The sequence below is a fragment of the Petaurus breviceps genome, unplaced genomic scaffold, assembly GCF_028583685.1.
Source record: "Petaurus breviceps papuanus isolate PSGF00001 unplaced genomic scaffold, PetGlider_PUasm1.0 91041, whole genome shotgun sequence".
Classification (NCBI taxonomy): domain Eukaryota; kingdom Metazoa; phylum Chordata; class Mammalia; order Diprotodontia; family Petauridae; genus Petaurus; species Petaurus breviceps.
Window position 1 is genome coordinate 1,152,241 of NW_027187400.1, and position 19,275 is coordinate 1,171,515.

General features: G+C 41.0%; 1 protein-coding gene and 1 non-coding gene across 21 annotated transcripts in view; both read left to right on the forward strand.

Annotated features, from left to right (window-relative positions):
• PUM1 (pumilio RNA binding family member 1) overlaps window positions 1-19,275 on the forward strand; it is a 175,783-nt gene that overhangs the window by 130,314 nt on the left and 26,194 nt on the right. For 17 of the 20 annotated variants that reach the window (XM_069079481.1, XM_069079485.1, XM_069079492.1 and 14 more), the window contains 6 exons: window positions 5,232-5,370; window positions 6,448-6,591; window positions 7,803-8,099; window positions 9,495-9,731; window positions 14,542-14,809; window positions 16,233-16,362. In XM_069079481.1, coding sequence (XP_068935582.1) covers window positions 5,232-5,370; window positions 6,448-6,591; window positions 7,803-8,099; window positions 9,495-9,731; window positions 14,542-14,809; window positions 16,233-16,362 — 1,215 coding nt within the window. The remainder of the gene's footprint in view (window positions 1-5,231; window positions 5,371-6,447; window positions 6,592-7,802; window positions 8,100-9,494; window positions 9,732-14,541; window positions 14,810-16,232; window positions 16,363-19,275) is intronic. The other 3 variants (XM_069079488.1, XM_069079489.1, XM_069079487.1) reach the window with 1 other exon arrangement.
• Window positions 5,473-5,555, forward strand: LOC138154637 (small nucleolar RNA SNORD103/SNORD85). Its single transcript, XR_011166645.1, has one exon. It is a non-coding gene; the product is annotated as a small nucleolar RNA SNORD103/SNORD85 (small nucleolar RNA).

Consider the following 19,275-nt stretch of genomic DNA (forward strand, 5'->3'; position numbering starts at 1 on the left):
CAGGCATTGTGCTGAGAATTCATATAAAAACAGACAGTTCCTATCCCTTAATTCTAAGGGGAAGATTTGTGGAGGAGAGAACAACCCATAAAAAGAGTTGGAAAAGATGGTGGAAAGGGAGGTTACCTTTAGAGAAGGGGTACGTTAGAAAATTTTAGAGTCAGGAGTTGCACATGTAGTAAGTGAGCATGGATAGCCAGGACACTTCATGAAACAGTGGCCCCAGGCAAGCTCTCAGAAATCACAGGAAGGAGATATCTCCAGAGTATGAAGCCTGTTTAGTTTGCTAAAAGTTTGTGACTATTTGGTCAGAGATAGAAGAAACACTAAAGTGGCAGCTGAGACTTCCAAGTCAGATCTGGTGAGATCATTTCAGGACTGTCAAGCCATCACAAAAGGATGAAACTATATAGATAATAGAGATAACACCTTCATTTTCCCATTTAACTTTTAATGGTTTTCAAATTTTAGAGCAAGGATTTATTTTCTTTTTGTTATTTTGTATCACTTTTTGTTGTTTTTAATGTCACTTTTATTTTCCACTATATCCTTTCCTTCTCCGAGAGAGGCATCCTTATAGTAAAGAATTTTAAAATTGGAAAAAGAAACAATTTAGCCAGACCAACAAGCTCCTCAGTTAAGTAATGTTATGTGAGGTATTCTCCACTCAGCCTCTTGCCTTTTTGGGTGGGGAGAGGGGGAGGAACTGTGCAGCCCTTTATTAATAACTAAAATAGATTCATTTTTTAAAAATTATACTACTTTCTTTTACAATTTACATTATTCTAAAAACTAAGTGCTTGTTTTGAAAGTACAAATTTGTTTCAATGCAGCGACATATTAGAAAGCAGTGAGAGCGTAACCCCAATTTGAAGCTTGCTAATGCTCAGTTTCATCCCTGAGAAAGAGGGAGAAAAGAAGAAAAGTGTACCCAAACTCCAACTCACTTCAGCAAGCAAACTGCAGGTCTTTTTTTAAGGCAAAGTGCTGTGCTTAAATACATCTTGTGGCACAGTCCAAACCGTGGGCAGAGAGGGCTGGGGGTCCTCTCATTCTAGGAGCAGCAGTCCTCTCGATTGTTGCCTGGCCCTCCCTGGGCCACAGGGTGAGCAGCAGCCACTGGTTAGGTTAGAATATATATTCGCCATTTAAACATGTTAGCAAAACTGTGCTCCCACTTTTATCAGTCTTTCTTTATATACACCCCAGATGAAGTTTTTGAGTGCTGTGCTCCTACCTCCGTTTTCCCATAAGCCCATTGGTTCTTATTGTGTGATTTTGCAGTGGTCTTTAGGAACACACATGTCGAGTTATAGTAGAACTGGCTGTAAGTGTCTGCACAGAGTGCAGATGCAGAAGTGTGCTGAGTGCTTGACTGGTTGCATTCCAAAAGTTGTCTGCCACTGTGACTATATCCAGCGTCACTTTTTAAAATCATAAATTATTTCGATTCTAGCTTTCCTTCCACTGACCTAAATGAATGAAAACATTTTTATAATGAATAGAAATTAAGGAAAGTCTGCACTTAGAAGAAAAGAAAGGTCCATTAATTTTGAGGTTTCAATATCCTGAAATATCCAGAACTTTATGGACATGGGCATGTGTATTCTGGTCTGCTGTGGGCCCTAACTTCTCCAACTCTATTAGTCACTGAACTGTTCTGCCAGTTTCTATACTGGATTAACTGGGGGCATACTTTCAAAAAGCAAAACTCATATGCACTCCATTCTTCTGGAACTCTGTAATAGCATTTAGAAGAACTCCAGTGTATGTACTCATGTCCATTGTATCTAGCTTCTTCATGGATCTCTTAATGTTTTTTGATGGGTCATCATCATAACTAAAACAGAACTTCTGATGCCAAAGGCAGAAATCAGTTGAAGCCATAATGATAAACTCATCCCTATGGCTTGCCATCATTTTAAAGCTATAAAGGAATTGCATTTCAGTGCGATGTTCATCTTTATGTTTCTCCAGATTTCTGTTTTCCATAAATCTTTTGATCTATATGAAACTCATTCAAAGTGATACATGGGGGTGTTTGTATCTAACTCTTTCCATCTAATCTCAGCTATCTACCTATCTACCTCTTTCTGTCATCTATCTGCCTACCTGTCTATCTGGGCTTCTGTCTGCCCACCTACCTATCTACCTCTTCATCTATCTGTCTCTCTATCTCCATCAACACTGAAAAGTGCTCATTGAGATAGTAACATGTGTGATGGTATACTTCAGAGATGAAAATTCTCCAGGTAATAGATGGACTCATTTGTTTATAAGCTTGGGCAGCACAAGACCCATTGTAAGTCTGTCTTGTATGTGAGTAAATAATGGCTCTAGCAGGTCTTTTTGTAAAAAGCCAACTTTCTAGCTGTGCATTCAGTTGAGGAAGTGAGGCTATGTAGAAGCTGTCAGTGTGACTGGCTTACCAGTTGGCCACTTGGACATCTGGGAGCCTGTGCTGCCTATGATGCATGAGTGTGAATGGAGAGGAACCTGGAAAGTGGCCCAGCCTATCAGCAGCTGGCTATGCAAAAGGGACTGGTCAAGCCCTGGAGGTGGGTGGGGATGGTGTGGCTACAGTAGAGCATTTCGACAGCCCTTGAACATGCTTGGGATCCCTACTTTTCTGCTTGTTTCAGTCAAGAAGCCACCATAGATTGGTCATAGCTTCTTTCTTTTGAATAGTAGTATTTTAAGCTGACAGGAACCTTAAAGATCATCTATTCCAGACTCCTTATTTTTCAGATGGGAAAACTTGAGGTCCCTTAGGGGGCGGCCAGGTAGCACAGCGAGTAAGAGCACCGGCTCCAGTGTTGAGAAGACCTGGAGATTGAATCCCGGGCTCAGACACTTAGCATCCACCCAGAAATACCTGGCTGTGTAACCTTGAGCAAGTTACTTAACCCTGATTGCTTAAAAAAAAAAAAAAAAGAAAACTTGAGGTCCCTTGATATCCCCACACAGCTCTATGTGTACCCATCCCCTGAGACCTTCACCTTTGCAACAAAAAGGCCATGCTTTCTGCTCTTCCACGCCCAGCTTTTCAGAATGACTGGATAAAGTCAGAGTTTCACATATAGTGCATGTACTTCCCGAGTATAGCTTGGTAGATAGACTCCCAAATGTTTTATGCCCTCTGTAGTTATCTTGAGTGGAATTTTTCTTTCTGCTGGATCTTTTTTGGTAATATACAGAAATGCTGATCATTTATGTGAGCTTGCTTTATGTCCTGTAACTTTGTTGAATTTATTCTTTTGCTTATTTTTCTGGTTAACACGATTTTGTATTCTTTATTTAACTATATGTAATGAAGTGTTCAAGTCTCATCTGAAAGGTGTTTTGAGGATAGTTGAGCCATCACAAATGGGAAAAAGAGTGAAAAAAATGTATCTTCACATTTAAGATTTGGCAGTTTGATTGGTCATTTGCTGGCTGTTGTCTATTTAAATTGTTTCCAGCTCTTTGTCAGTACCAGTAATGCTGCTGTGTTAAGTCTATGTTTAGGGACAGCTAGGCATTACAGTGGATAGAGGATTGGACCTAGAAACAGGAAGACTTGAATTCCAATCCAACCTCAGACTCTTCTTAGCTGTCTGACCCTGTGCAAGTCTCTTAACTGCTGTCTGCCTCAGTTTCCTCAACTGGTAAAATGGGGATAATAAGAGCACCTGTCCTACAGAGTTGTTGTAATGAAATTTGTAAAGTGCTTAGCACAGTCCCCTGCACATAATAGGTGCTATATAAATGCTTATTTCCTTTCCTGTGCATATTTTTTAATCTCCCCTTTTCTCCTCTTCTTTTTTTTTTTTTGACAATACTTTTCAGATAGGAATTGAGCAAATGTGATTTGTCCTTTCTTAGGATTCATGAGTCTTAAAAACTTGTAGATTGCCTTTTTTTTAAAGATTCTATCCTAAGTGCGCCAGTAGTGTTACTGTTCCTTTTTCTTTGCAATTTCTCCAATGTGCATATTCAATTACTGAAAATTAAAAAAAAAAACACCAAAAATTTCCACATTATGTTTTATAGGCTTTTGTCCATTTAGCCTCTGGGGCAGTGGTTTATTGAGCCCCTCCCCTTCACAGAGCAGTGCCCTTAGGTGCTGAGGGGAGGGATTTCCTTCAGCATTATATCCTAATATGGGGTGGTATAGCCAGTGATAATTACAGCCCCCAGGCATGACAAGCAAAATTCTTGGCTGAGAGGATGGGCAAACATGGAAGTATGTCCTTAACAGTTTGAGGGGAGTGTGCTTAGGTCAGAGAAAAACCTCATGGGGGAGTCAGTGACTTTTGTGTTGGACTGGATAGGAATGTTTGCAATAAACAAGTCTGGGGAAAGCAAGGAGTAGGAAGAGGGTGTTGGGGGCATAGGAGATAGCATGAAGGACGCAGAGGATGTCTTCAGAGCGTAAAAGGAAGTCCAGAGTTTGGCAGACCATGGGGTATTTGAAGACTTAGGTATGACAAGGTTCAGTAAGTGATATTTAATATTCAGTTCTTTGTTCAGCTCAGGCCCTGAAGCCAGGAAGATGTGGTAAGAACTATGGGATCCTGGGGTAATCTATGTACTTAGGCACAAAAGACTTGACTAGGGAGGATGGGCATCAGAGGCAGCTAGGTTAAGGTAGTGCTTGGAGTGGTAGGTCTGGAGTTAGGAAGAATCAACTCCAGCTTCAAGTACTTACTAGCTGTGTGACCGTGACCTCTCCTAGCTCTTCATTCCCTCATCTGGAAAATGGGTGTAATAGTAACTACTTCCCAGGGTTTGTTGGGAGGATAAAATGAGAAACTATTTGTAAAGTGCTTTGTATACTTTAAAGTGCCATATAAATGTCAGTAGTAGCTGATTTTTTATTATATCATCACTATCATCTTTTACATGATTCTGTTTTGGGTATCTCCGTTTTAGTCTTTGGACTTGTTTGTTTATTTTCCCTGTGTGTATTTATAAAAGTTTTTAATGATGTCATCCCCCCCCTTTTTTTTACATCACACTATTTTCTCCCAGTATAACTCCCCCTTGCAGAGAGCCATTCTATATAATGAATAATATATGTTTTTAAAGATTAAAAAAGTGCCTTGTATCTGATGAATTCATGGGAAAGGATCTTTTCCTAATGGGGATCTGTCCCATCTGAGTAGTCATGTAAGTGTGAGCATAGATATTGCTATTTAAAGCTTCTGATCAGGAGAAAAGAGCTGATGTGTTTTCTGCCTTGTTCCTAGGTTCTTCGTGGAGGTGCAAGCCAACGTCCTTTGACCCCAAATCAGAACCAGCAAGGTCAGCAGACTGATCCACTTGTGGCAGCTGCTGCAGTAAACTCTGCTCTTGCATTTGGGCAGGGGCTGGCTGCAGGGATGCCAGGTATGGCTTCATTTGTCTTCTCTCAGTAGTAAAAAGCAAGATCTCACTTACTCGCTCAGGAAGATTCGGCAACAGGTGGTTGGTCCATTGAAATTATCAAACACTGGCTAGGATGACACACTTGCCCTCACTGAGACAATTCATTGCTGAGATCTCTTGATTGTACTCATTGGTTCTGAGCCAGTCTAAATTTCTTTTTGCTTTTTATTGTTTGGTCCTGTAGTGGGCACATCAGAGTTTTACACTTTGGTCCCGGGGCTGTCTTCAGTTTTCTAGTTTATTATCCACCTTTTGTCAGAGTCAGGAGCTGTGGTTCATTTGAACTGTTTATGTCAGTATGAGCGTTCTCGTACAGGCTCCATTCTAAGACTAACTATTTCATTCATGTGGATGCCAGTAGGAATAAATGAATGGTCTACTTTGGTTTGGCAGACTTTCCTTTCCTGACATCCCTCAGAATCGTTGGTAGAGCTGCATACAGTGCTTAAGAAACAGAGAATTGTGTGAAGGTTGTCCCTGTCTGCAAAATAATTTAATCAAGGTGTTTGGATAAAGGTGGCATCCTAGAAGTGAAAGGCAATTGGATTGGGAGTCATGAAAAATGACTGTCCATGTATGAATGCTTCACCACACTTAGTGATCTAGCCTTACTTGGAAAAGGACAAAACTAACTTACTATTACAAGTGGTTAAAGCACAGTGTTAATTATTTTCCCAAACTGGTCTAATTAGTAACATAACTCATGCTGGGCCCAAAAGGTCCTTGCTTTTGCCATTATATTTCTAGATTAGTCGTTTTTAGACAGAGTTCTTTAACAGTCAGAAAACATTAATGACCTCCCTTCCATGACATTTTTTCACATGCATGTGTTCAAATTTTAACCTTAATTCTTGATATAGTCAGTAAAAATATACTGCTGAATATACTTTTTTTTGGGTTCGATGCTGTATCTTTATAATGTTGTATCTGTAATTGTTCTAGGCATATGTATGTGTGAGTGAGGGTGTGTATGTGTAACACCTCACTGGTGCTCTCTTCATATTTAGAATTGACCTGTTGATTTCCCCACTGCCTTAGGGTATCCTGTCTTGGCACCAGCTGCTTATTATGACCAAACAGGGGCCCTTGTTGTCAATGCTGGGGCTAGAAATGGTTTGGGAGCTCCTGTGCGCCTTGTAGCCCCTGCCCCTGTGATCATCAGCTCCTCAGCAGCACAAGCAGGTATGTTTCTTGTATCCACTCCAAAGGCTGTGTCTTGTGGTACTGCTTTAATAAAAAGAGATGGTGGGGGCGGGGCTTGTCTGGTGTTTTTTCTTTACTGTTTAAAAATAACCTATTTTATTCTTCCTTGTTGTGAGGCACCCATCTTCTTTGGCATTGTCTTCTTTCCTGTGTGAGATTCAAGGAGGTTCAGAAATTGCAGATGCCCTATTTGTACTATTTGGTCAGAAAGTATTTAAGGTTATACTTAAAATAGGAAGTTGGTGTATAGTATTAATATTATGTAGTTATGTTTGTGGATAGCCAAAGTTTCTCATTTTGTTTAATGTTTTCAAATGCCATATCTTTGTAGGGTAAGGAAAGAGGGAATTTCTATTTAGGCTTTTTTTCCCTGTCAAAGTGGGAATGCTCATTGTTACTGCTGTAATGCATTACTAGGTCCAATAGTTCTTTAACGCACATAATTGGGACTATGGTACAGAATAGGATGCTGTTGTGAAGGGTCTGGTCTCTAAGCTAACTTTGATTTGGGGGTTTTCCACTCCTGAGTATTTAAAAATGGAGTGGCTACATTTTGCAGAGATAGGGAGCCCAGTTATTGACTCTGTTTCATTGGTTCTCAGAGACAAGTAGTGGGATTTGGGCTCAAGAATTGCAGTGGATCTGGGAAGGCATCTAATCCAGCCTTTACTTGAATATGAATTTTGTCTGCAAAATTCCCGATAAGTAGTGCTCCAGCTTGCACTTGGAGACTTCTAATGACAGTGAATTCACTGCTTCCTGAGATAGCACATTTTGCTTTTGGACAGTTAAGTTTCTCCTTAATGAGCAGCAGTTTGCCTCTTTTTAACTTAAATTGACACCCATTCTTCCTTCTGTCCATTAGATTCAAGGAGAATCTTCAAGACCAAAAAGAGGAGTGATATAGATAGATTTAGAAGATATTTTACAAGGGGGCTGAATTTGGAGTCAAGTGGCTGAGTTGCAATTGTGGCTCTGTGACCTTGAGTCAGTCACTCTCCCTGGGCTTCACTTGCCCCATCTGTAAAAGAGGGGGTTGGATTAGATGACCTCTGAAGTCCCATTTTGGTCTTAAGTGTATGTTTCTGTCATTGTGTTAGATTCTAATCTCTTTGTAATTGCTTTCTAAAAAAGAGAAAAGTAGTTTGGGAATAAGACCCTAATCCACTGTTTGATTTTCTTATTTGTAGCTGTTGCAGCTGCTGCAGCCTCTGCAAATGGTGCAGCTGGTGGTCTTGCAGGCACGACAAACGGACCATTCCGCCCATTAGGAACTCAGCAGCCTCAGCCCCAGCCTCAGCAGCAACCCAACAACAACTTGGCATCCAGTTCATTTTATGGCAACAACTCTCTGAGCAGCAACTCCCAGAGTAGCTCCCTCTTTTCTCAGGGCTCTGCTCAGCCTGCCAACACTTCCCTGGGATTTGGGAGTAGCAGCTCTCTTGGAGCCACTCTGGGATCAGCCCTTGGAGGATTTGGAACCGCAGGTAGCAATCATGCTTGAGGTGCCTTTGCAGTGAATGTCATGTACTAGTCTTAATGGAACCCTGGAAATATTGCATGAGCCTGTATTGACCCAAGTCACTGAGAGTTTGACTTCACTAGGAAAGAAAGCCCAAGCTACTCAGTCGCTCACATTAAATAGGATGGATCTTCTTCCTTTGGTTTTATAGACAGGACCTTATTTCTGGTCACTTGAACAAGTGGTACAATATATAGAGTGTCCGCCTGGGAGCCAGCAAATCCTAAGTTCAAATCCAACATCAGACAGTTGCTAGCTAAGCATCAACACTGGGCAAATCACTTACTCTCTCTAAGCCTTCTTTTTCTTATCTGTGAGATGAGGATGGTGCTAGTGCCTGACTCGCAGAGTCGTGGTAGTGATCAAACAAATGAGATAACGAGTAAAGCACTTGGCAAAGCTGGAAGGGTTATGTAAATGCTAGCTGCTGCTGCTGCTGCTGCTGCTGCTACCACCACCACCACCACCACTACTACTACTGCCACCATCACCACCACCACCACTGCCACTACCACCACTGCTGCTGCCGCTACTACTGCTACCACCACTACTATCTCTCACGCCCCTCTAGTTGTTTTATTCCAGATAACAGATCACTTAGCTGGATAGAAATTCATAAAATTGACCGCAGGCATAGGAGTGAGGAAGACAAGCCCAAACTACCTCAGCAGCACTTTATCTGGAAGGACCGGGACAGTGAAGGATGGTCCTTGTGTTGTTAGGCTATAGGGGACAGGTTGCTTTTCTGGCAGATTGGAAGGAGTGTTTACACTGAGGTGCTTATAATGTCATGGACTTGGGAAAATGCGAAGCAGTAAGATACCAACTAGGTGAGATGTGTTGTGATCCAATGCCTGAGGAAGGGGGAGCTGGTATGTATGGGATAAAGGGATCAGTCTAAATGACAGAGAACCCATCATGCAATTGTGTGAGGATTGGAGAGCCTGCTTCCTGAACCACTTATCATGGCTGCGTTAGGGGGAAGACCCCCTGCGGCCCAGCCGTCCTGGGGAGCACAGCCAGTGCTGTTTCCAGGCCTTTCCTCTTCTGTGGTTTCTCCTCTGTTGAGTCTGTGATTTGTCCATGAGGGCTTTCTCTTTCCACCAGACAGCACGGCCTGCTTCTAGACAGGCTGTTTCAGGGGAATATGGTGTTTGGAGCAGCCAGCTTGGTGTCAGCTCTACTTTCTCTTGGCATTCAGTACAACTCTTTGTGCTGTCCCTGGTGACAGGTGGGCAGAGGGTGTAGAAGGGGAGGACCCAGACCAGGTTATAATGTACCATGTTGTAGAAGCATGTCATTGGCTTTGTTCTTAAAGCCCAGGGCTGCTCTAATATACATTGTTTCAATTCTATTTTAGTGGCAAACTCAAATACTGGTAGTGGCTCCCGCCGAGACTCCCTGACTGGCAGCAGTGACCTATATAAGAGAACATCCAGCAGTTTGACCCCCATTGGACACAGTTTTTATAATGGCCTTGGCTTTTCTTCCTCTCCTGGACCTGTTGGAATGCCTCTCCCTAGTCAGGGGCCAGGGCATTCCCAGACACCACCTCCTTCTCTCTCTTCACATGGATCTTCTTCAAGTCTGAACCTGGGTAAGAGCTCTTATTAGCCCTGACTTGTTCTCTTGCACATCTCAAAAATACTTTGCAGGTGCAATTAATAGCTACTTGATTCCGTAAGAGGGTCAGCTCTGTACCTGTAGACTTGGCCCTGTTACTGTATACTTTGGGTTCCTAATTATTTCTAATTTGTGTCTAGTATCAGAACTTGATACTGGAGTTTATAGGTTTGGCAAGTGCGTTAGTGGGAAAGATTTCCATTATTCTTTAAAAGCCCACATTGTCCAACGCAAATGTCTCATCTGGCAACTTTATGGCTAGGAAATCTCAAAAGGAATCGGTAGGGCTACAATTGGAAGCCTGGTCTCCTTACTTGATAAATATCTTTGCTTCTTCAAGCTCTTACCATACAAATCGCTAAAATACACTTTTTTTGGCTTGCAGATTTGTTTTTAGCAACGTGGCACAGTGAACAGAGAGTGCTGGGCCTGGAGTCAGAAAGACCTGACCTGAAATCTGGCCTCAGATACTTACCAGTTGTGTGACCTTGGGCAAGTCACTTAAATCTCTGCCTCAGTTTCCTCAAGTGTAAAATGATTATAGTACTGTCATCTGCTTCCCAGGGTTGTAAGGATCAAATAAGACAGTGTTTATGAAGGGCTTCCTGCTATTCCTGGCACGCAGTAGGTGTTCAATACATGCTTGTTTCCTCTTTTTCTTTGTATATTATCCCATTTCATAATAGAAGAGTTCAAACTTACATGCGATGGTTCATAATACAAGGGTTCATGAGGACAAATGAAAAAGTCTTTCAAATGGAAGTCTAAGATTGGGTTAGGTTTAATATCTATATTCATGAGAGGTATAGTATGTATAGGATAAAAATGTATTTTCTCAAATTTCTCAGAATGCGAGAAATAGGGGATACTTTAGGCTTGAAAGAAGTTTAGGATAAGTAAAAATGATAACAATAACAACAATTAGCACTTATAAGTTCTTTAAGGACTTATAAGGTTTGTAAAGAAATTTACAAAAATTCTCATTTTATCCTCACAACCATCCTGTGTGGTAATGCTATTTGAGGCAAACAGCATTCAGTGACTTGCCCAGGGACATGCAGCTTAGTGTGTCTGGGGCCAAATTTGAACTCGGGTCTTCCTGACTCCAATCCAGTATCATCTCACTGCACCACCTAAGTTTCTTCAAATAGTTATATAAAATATCTTCTCTCCTGTGAGACATTCTGATTCTCGTAGTGGAGTGTCAAGTTTGGGAGCTAATTTGATGTAGAGCTATGTGGGCACTCCACTCCCTCCACTAGCCCAGATTGCAGCTCTTCATTGCTTTCTCATCCTGTGGGGTTTTTGGTCATATTCTTCTGTTCATCCTCCATAGAGGAATTGCTTACCGTCCTGGAGTTCTTTCTTTCAGATTTTTAATATTACTAGTGTAGCTCTCCCACAGCCCATCTGTTATTCCTCGATTTCTCTACGTGACTTGCTCGCTTTCCATTTTTACATTTCTTTCCCACTAGTTCTGGTATGCAGATCATAATATGTTGCATCCACCTTTGAACCCACCATGTCTCTCTGTATTGTTCTTTGGGTCACCTTTTTTCTTCTGAGATCTTGGTGTTCTGTGATTCATAGCCATATGGCATCACTAGGAGATGATTGATGTTAAAAGAATGATCCCTGACCTCAGGGAACAGGTGGAGACTGTGGAAAGTTCCATGCCGCTCCCCTGTGCCTTCTGACCTTTTCTCCTCCTCTTCACTTCTGGGCTTGGATTGTCCTTCTCCCAGGCTGCCCCTAAGGTGGGCAGTGGGCATTTCATCACTTCCATTCAGGAGAGCACTGCTCCCTGACCCACACAGGAGGTGGGGAGGACAAGGACACTGCTCCGCCCCTCCCCCCTACTCTGGCACCTGCAGCTGCCTCTGTGGTCTCTTCAGCCTCTTTGTGGGAGCTAAGCAGGGGACTGTGGCACTGTGGGTGGGCGCAGTTGGCCAGGCCAGGGCACTCCTCCTTGTGTCTCCTACTTCCTGCATTGGATTCCATTTTCTCCTTCCTCTTTTTCTGCTTCCATCTTCCAAGCAGGGTATTATGGGAAATTGTTTTTCTTTTGAATGCAGCTTGTTTTCACCTTCTCATACCAATGTGCCAGGTGACTGTCAGACCTCATTATTCAATCTAGTTTCAAAATGAAAACTCTGTGGCATATTTAGTGGCATTGTCAGTGACCAAGAGAAAGAAGTCCTTACTGAAGGAAAATTGGCGAGTATTAAAGCTGACTGCAGATTAAGTGTGGCTGCTTTCTGATTAGCTTTTCAGCTTTGAGTCTGGCACAGTGGAAGGAACACTGGGCCAGGAGGTGGGGCCTGGATTCAGATTCTGTCTCTGACACTGCTTATGTGATCTTAGGTAACAAATTCAAGTAACACATTTATTATGCATCTACTGTGTGCTGGGTCCTGGGAATACACAGTAAAACACTCAACAGTCTTTTCCCTGTAGAGGCTTACAGTCTACCTGAGGAAGACAACATACACATATAGAAGTATATACAAAAAATCGAGGTAATTTTAAGAAAAAGTGAAATCTAACCTCTTCTTAACCTTTCTGAGACTCAGTTTTTGCTACTCTAAAATTCGGGGCTTATGCTGAGTATCGTCCCTTCCGAGTCTAATGATTCTGTGAACTTAGTGAATAATGGTTAGCATTATAGCCATGAAGGTAGACAAAACATGGCCACTAGAAGTCATTCCTTTTTGAATTTGCCTCCAAATGCAGTTGAACTGAAGCAGTATATGTTGGTAGAATAAGCATGTCAAAAGCACAGCAGGGAGCTCAGGGTGAGGAGCTTATCAAACAGCTGCTCTCACACACACAGTTCTAATCTTCATTATACTAGCAAGTTAACAGAGGAACTCTTTGGAATTTCTTTTTGGCAGAATAGAGGCCAAAATGAGCATCTGTGAAAGATGTTACTTAGTTTTAGGACTGCCTTGGTCCTTATATTAAAAGAGCAAATATTAGTTGAGCTGTGATTAGTTCTCTAGCTTGTATTCCTTGCTTTCTTCCATTTCCCATCTTAAAACAAGTGGTATGGTCTGATACGGCAAGTCAGGGCTATGGACTTGAGAAACTTATTTTCTTCTTCTCCATTGCCCTCACTGCCCATCCAGGGCAGCTACCATTCGTATTGGTGGCATATGGAGTGGATAGACAGTTGCCTCACTTGAAGTGTGTTAAAACTGTAGTTTCTTTTTTAAAAAGTCTTCATCTCATAATGGAAAGTAGTATAGGAACACAAATCTTGAGCTTAGTTAACCTTTCCCTGTGACCTAAAACCTTGCCTAAAGGGGAAAGTAAACCACCAGTTAGTTATTTAGAGAAACTTAATTGTTAGTATGTATAAATGGTATTTTAATGACACCTCCCCCCCAATAAATTAAATCCCAAAAACAAAACAAAGCATACAGCCTGTCTCATAGTTTTAAAAAATGACTTGTGAAAGAAAAGATGTCTATTATGGGATTACATTGAGGAGACCTTATTTTAAAGTAAAATTATGAAAGCTTGGAGAGAATCCATCCTGCATTTGTATCTGGGTTTTGAACATGATCACTCGATTTAGACCCCACTGCAGCTTGCCCCAGGTGCCTTATGAAAGGCTTGCTGTGAGGGCAGCTAAGTGGTGCAGTAAATAGAGCACCTGGAGTCAGGAGGACTTGAGGTGAAATCCAATCTCAGACACTTAGCAGTTGCTAGCCATGTGACCTTGGGCAAGTCACTTAACCCCAACTGCCCTGCCTTTCCCCCCCTCCAAAAAAGCAACAAAAAAAAAATCTATTATGAAAAGCTTGATGCGCATAGTTTGAGCTGAACCACAAGTAAAACAGGCCCCCCAAAAAGGAATTCAGCAGTTGGAGATCACCAAGAATGATGATGGATTGAAAACAAATGAGCTAAATATAAGTCTTAAGTAGCTTTATTGTATTCTTTCCTGCCCTGTGAAATCCTTACCCTCCAGGGGAAATCAGAAACTATGGACCAGAGCTGCTGTCAAAATGGGGTTATTTAAGCTGTTCTTTATCATAATTTATGAGTAATTGTACCAACCTCATGATATCATCAACTAGAGTGGATTAGTTTATGGCACTTTGGGTCACTTTGGCTGTTTTTCATCAGAAAACCACTTCATGTATCATCCACCCTCCTCAGCCATCACATTTGAGCATTGTCAGCTGAGAAAAAAAGTTTTTATGCGGGACAGTGGAACCACTTATGTCTCATGACAAGAAAGCCTTCTGGTTATCTCATCTATAGCTACAGCTTTATCTTTATTTCCCCTCTCCTCATAATCCTCAATTTGAGTTAGCCTTAAGCTTTTTGCACCAATTGTCTTCCTCCTTGCTGTTGGGTCAGGTACCTGGTCACAGGGTCAGTGATTTAGAGGTGGAAAGAAAAGAGTAGACTGTCTGGTAGGGTTCACATAATAGAGAAGGGAATGATCGTTTTCAGTTACTGCGTGCTAACAGTTGTTGCCGCATTAGTAACAGTTCAGCCATCAATGATGAATCCATCCCATTCTCAGTGAAGAGTAAGAACATAGTTTGTTGTCCCCTCCACCTAGGAAAAATTTCTCGGTAAGAAAGAAGTGTAATTCAGTAGAGAAACTGGAAAAGAGACACGGACTCTCTTAGCTAACTTAGGTTTATTCCCTCAACAGAGAATCTCATTCTCCATGCTGCAGCATCCCCTCGCACCCCCTTTTCCCTGACCCCCTCTTAAGAGACCTGTTGAGATAGTTCTTTCACTGTTTCTGTTCTGGCCAATAGGAGGGCTCACCAATGGCAGTGGAAGATACATCTCCGCGGCTCCTGGAGCCGAAGCCAAGTACCGGAGCGCAAGCAGCGCATCTAGCCTGTTTAGCCCCAGTAGTGCCCTGTTCCCTTCTTCACGCATTCGCTATGGCTTGTCAGACGTCATGCCCTCCGGCCGGAGCAGGCTTTTGGAGGACTTCCGTAATAATCGCTACCCTAACTTACAGCTGCGTGAAATTGCGGGGCACATCATGGAATTTTCCCAAGACCAGCATGGGTCCAGGTAAGGACTTTTTAAGCATTTTAAATCGTTGGAACTGAATGTTCTGGACAACTTTGGGCAACCTTTATATCTTGTATATGTAGTTATATTGTCAAGGTGATTATCAAAACTGTACTGAAACTTTCCCAGATTTGCCTTTGTATTCTTTCATTTGCTTGGGGTAGGCTTCCTGCTGAGGGCACTGCAATGCTGATGAAAAGGAACTATCCTAGAAATACTTTTTATTTTGGGCTACATTGCTTAAAAAACAGGGCATTGCTTTCTGAATGAGGAGATGGGCCCTAGTGACTGAAGTTGCCTTTTAGTGACCGCAGTTTAATATAACTGAAGACAGATCAAATAATACACAGGTGGCTGGTCTTGTAAACATTTTTTAAAACTTGGGTATCCAACTGTATCAGGGCATAGATATTTTCAGGTGGTTACAGGTAAGGCATCTTTCTAATTTTATTATCTTTTCCCCTCTAATCATTTTGTTTTAGTGATGGAAAGGGAAGGACACAAAGGCAGGACCAGTTTTAAAATAGAAAATTGATAGTTGCAAGTGTGGGCTTCTCTTGTGTTTTCATCCTCTTGTACCTCTGTAATGCCTAGGTTTGTCATTTTCCTCCCTTCAGTCTTTGCTTGATCTGGTTCGGTAAGACAGAACTTCTTCCTCCTCCTCAGAATTTGGTCTGTCAGTACTCAAGATTTTTTTCTAGATAGAATTCTTTGTAGTTCAATGTTAGGGGAAATGTTATGAATGCTGTGGCCCTATTTCCATGTGTAGAAAAGTCAAGACTTGTTCAGCCGCAGGGACATGTATTTAAAAAGCAGTTATTGGGGCGGCCAGGTGGCTCAGCGAGTAAGAGCACTGGCTCCAGTGTCGGGATGACCTGGGGATCAAATCTGGGCTCAGATACTTAGCACCACACCCAGAAATAACTGGCCGTGTAACCTTGAACAAGTTATTTAACCCCGATTGCTTAAAAAAAAAAAAAGGAATTATTATAGTGACTTTGCTAATTCTTCATCCTAATTGATATCACCATTTTATGATAACTTGTAACATCAGGTGTGAGATCAAACATACATCCAGTGCATCAGGGCTCTGTAATAGTTCCATGGACTTGTTTTTGGAAGAAGTAAACCAGTTCTACGGATGTGTGCCCTGTTTTAAGAAAGCAAAGGCAATGGAAATCTGAGAAAAACAAGCCCTGATAAGTTACATAGTGATTATTCACTTTACAGAAACTTTTTTTTTTGGCTTTTCAGAAGGTTTTTTTTTTTAAATTCTCTTTAAAACCCTAGCCCTGCCTAATACAATTCAAATAGTACCTGGTTTACAGCAACACTTCAACCCATTTCTTACATAGCATTTGCTAAACCTGAATCTCCATGTCCTTCTAAAATGGTCTCATTATAGTTACCCACTTATTTTCAGATTCATTCAGCTGAAGCTGGAGCGGGCCACACCAGCTGAACGCCAGCTTGTCTTCAATGAAATTCTACAGGCTGCTTACCAGCTAATGGTTGATGTCTTTGGAAACTATGTTATTCAGAAGTTCTTTGAAGTAAGTCCTGGTCTCTCTACTTGGTTGTATTTGCTATTCTAAGTTCTCTGATTGTATAAAAGATTTTCTAGGTGAACTTTTTCATCATATATTCCATTTTGATTTACTTTTTGTCTCTCTTCCACACCTCCCATTAATCAGTTTATTGCCAAAAGTTAAAATGTTTCTCTTCTGTACTGTTAAAATACTAACGTAGCTAATAGACATACAACTATCTTTTTAAATATGGGAGAGGTTACCTTTAGAAATAGGCACTAAATAGTCATATAAAAATATTCTAAATCACTGATAGAGAAATACAAATTAAAAGTCTAGGATACTACTTCATACTCATCTTATTGCTAACATGACAGGAAAAAATTGACATGTTGGGAGGCTGTGGGAAAACAGGTACACTAATGTACTATTGGTGGAATTGTGAACTAGTTCAAACATTCTGGAGAACAGTTTGGAAAAGAGCTACAAAACTGTGTATACCAGTTAACCCAGTAATACCACTACTGGGTCTTTATATCCAGGATCTCAAAGAAAAAGGAAAAGAACCCATATGTACAAAGATATTTATAGCAGCTCTTTTTGTGGTAAGGAAAATTGAGGGGATACCCCTCGATTGGGAAATGGTTGAATTTAGTTATGTATAAATAGTATGAATACAATGTAGTACTGTTTTACTGTAAGAAATGATGACTATGGGATGGTTTAGGAAAACCTGGGAAGACTTATAAACTTACACAAAGTCAACAGAACCAGGAGACACAACTTACATAACGAGCACTATCGTAAAGATAATCATCAGTGACAGACCAAGTAAACTCTGATCAACGTCATGATATAAAAAATGCTACATAGAGAACTGGTGGACTCGAGTGCATATTGAAGTAGATATTCTCTCTTTTTTTCCCTTTTTCCTTGGAACATTGCTAATATGAAAATGTTTTGCATGATTTAATATGTATAACAGGTGTCATGTTTCTTGCTTTCTCAATGGGTAGAGAATGGGGTTCAAGGAGGGAAAGAATTTGGAACCAAGAACTAAAAAAAAAATGAAATGACCAAATGTCCCATATGAAGAAAGAACAAAAACAGCAATAACAAAAGAATCACTGTTCTGAAAGTGTTCTTTAGGTATTATTCCCATAAGTCCAGCAAAAGCCAAGGATGCTGATTCCCTAACCTTTCTCAAAGGAATCAATTTGAGTATTTAATCAAGGTTTAATTCAGCAAGGGAGATTCATTTAACTTCTTTAAGTCTCAGTTTCCTTATCTGAGGCTAACATTCCTTTTAATAAAGAATGACATGGTCACCAGAGGGCTGTCCTAATAGCCAGAAAGGAGATTCACAATCTCTGAAACTTTGCAGTTCAGTTCAGTGTGAAACACTAATTGCTATGAGGTGGGGTGTCTGATGAAGTGTTTCCTCTGAGAAAGTTAGGGTAGAATATAGTTTAAGAGACAAGGTGAGATGGTGGTAAAGTTATTAGAACCAATAAAGGGGACAGATAGATATTGTAGGACTGCAGAGAAAAGAGCTGTCAGGGTCATCTGGGATGCTCTGGAATTCACCCATCTTGTTTGGCTTTTTTTTTTTTTTGTTCTGCCCTTTATTTAGCATAGGGCATACAGTTATCTCTTCCTAATTCATCCAGAGAAGGGCATATTTTGAGTGTTTTTAAAAACTTATTTTAAGTGGATAGATGGAAGGCTTGGATAGGTTGAGAGTACAGATCCATCAAATATTTCACGAATGAAGAATTCACTGTCTTGGATCATTCACACCTAGTCATTATCTGTTGGGTCCTACCCTCCCTCTGATTGGAGGGTGGACAACATTTGTCAGAACCTCCTTATAAGATAGGCCTAGGCCAGCCTTCTCTTCCTTCCCCACCCTGCTTCACTCCTCTCAGCTTCTCTGTCATGCCCCTTTCCAGGTACCTACTCTACCCCTTCACCTACCTTGAGCTCAAGCACTGTCTTTTGCCCTTTTTGTATCCTCATCACTTAGCATGGTGCCTGGCACACATAGCCTACTCTATGATTTTTAAATATATGTTGGACTGGTTACCTACTTGAAACTAACAAAACTAGAAAAGTAAGATTTAACTTAAGACAAAGATGGAAAAGTAATCAACCCTGTCGTCCTGGACCCTAGTAATCTTGGATAAATCGTTGTGACCATTAAAGAAACTTATCCTTCTGAGGGTGGTACAGTATGAGTGCTGAACTTTGGGAAAGATTTGAGTTTAAATCTCAGCTCCTGTGTTTAGTTAGCTGTACAACTATGGGACATTCACTCAGTTTCCTCATTTGTAAAATGGAGTTACTAATACCTTTGGTAGAGAAGCAGCATGGCATACCAGCTAGCAGGCCATCTTTGGAGGCATCAGGACTTCATCTTGACATGTGCTGTCTTTGTGACCATTTGTAAGTCACTTCTGAGTCCCCCAAATAACTGTCAAAGGGGATTAAGTTTGCAATTAACTTACCATGTTACCTTGGTGCAAGGAGTTTCCACACTTAGAGTTCCTAAAAAAAATACCTATAGAACTTACCTCGTTAAGAGACCAGATGAAATAATGTATTATAGACATGTAAGCATTTTAGGGACAAGTAAATATTCACAGTGTCGATGATGATGATGATGATGATGATTTCTTCTAAAATCATAGCAATAATTAAGCTCTTGGGCTTAAAAGACTATCTCTTTTTTTTTTCTAGCATCGATTAAACTGAATATTTATTTTAATAAAACTTAAAGGTAGAAGATCTGATGGTAAAAACCTAGTGAATAGACCTATAGGAAATGTGGTGCTGTTTCCACTACCTATCACGCTATAGATCGGAAGAGCGTCGGATAATGTGAGGTAATGCCTGTAGTAGAGGAACCATACCGTTAAAATCCCATCACTCTCCTTT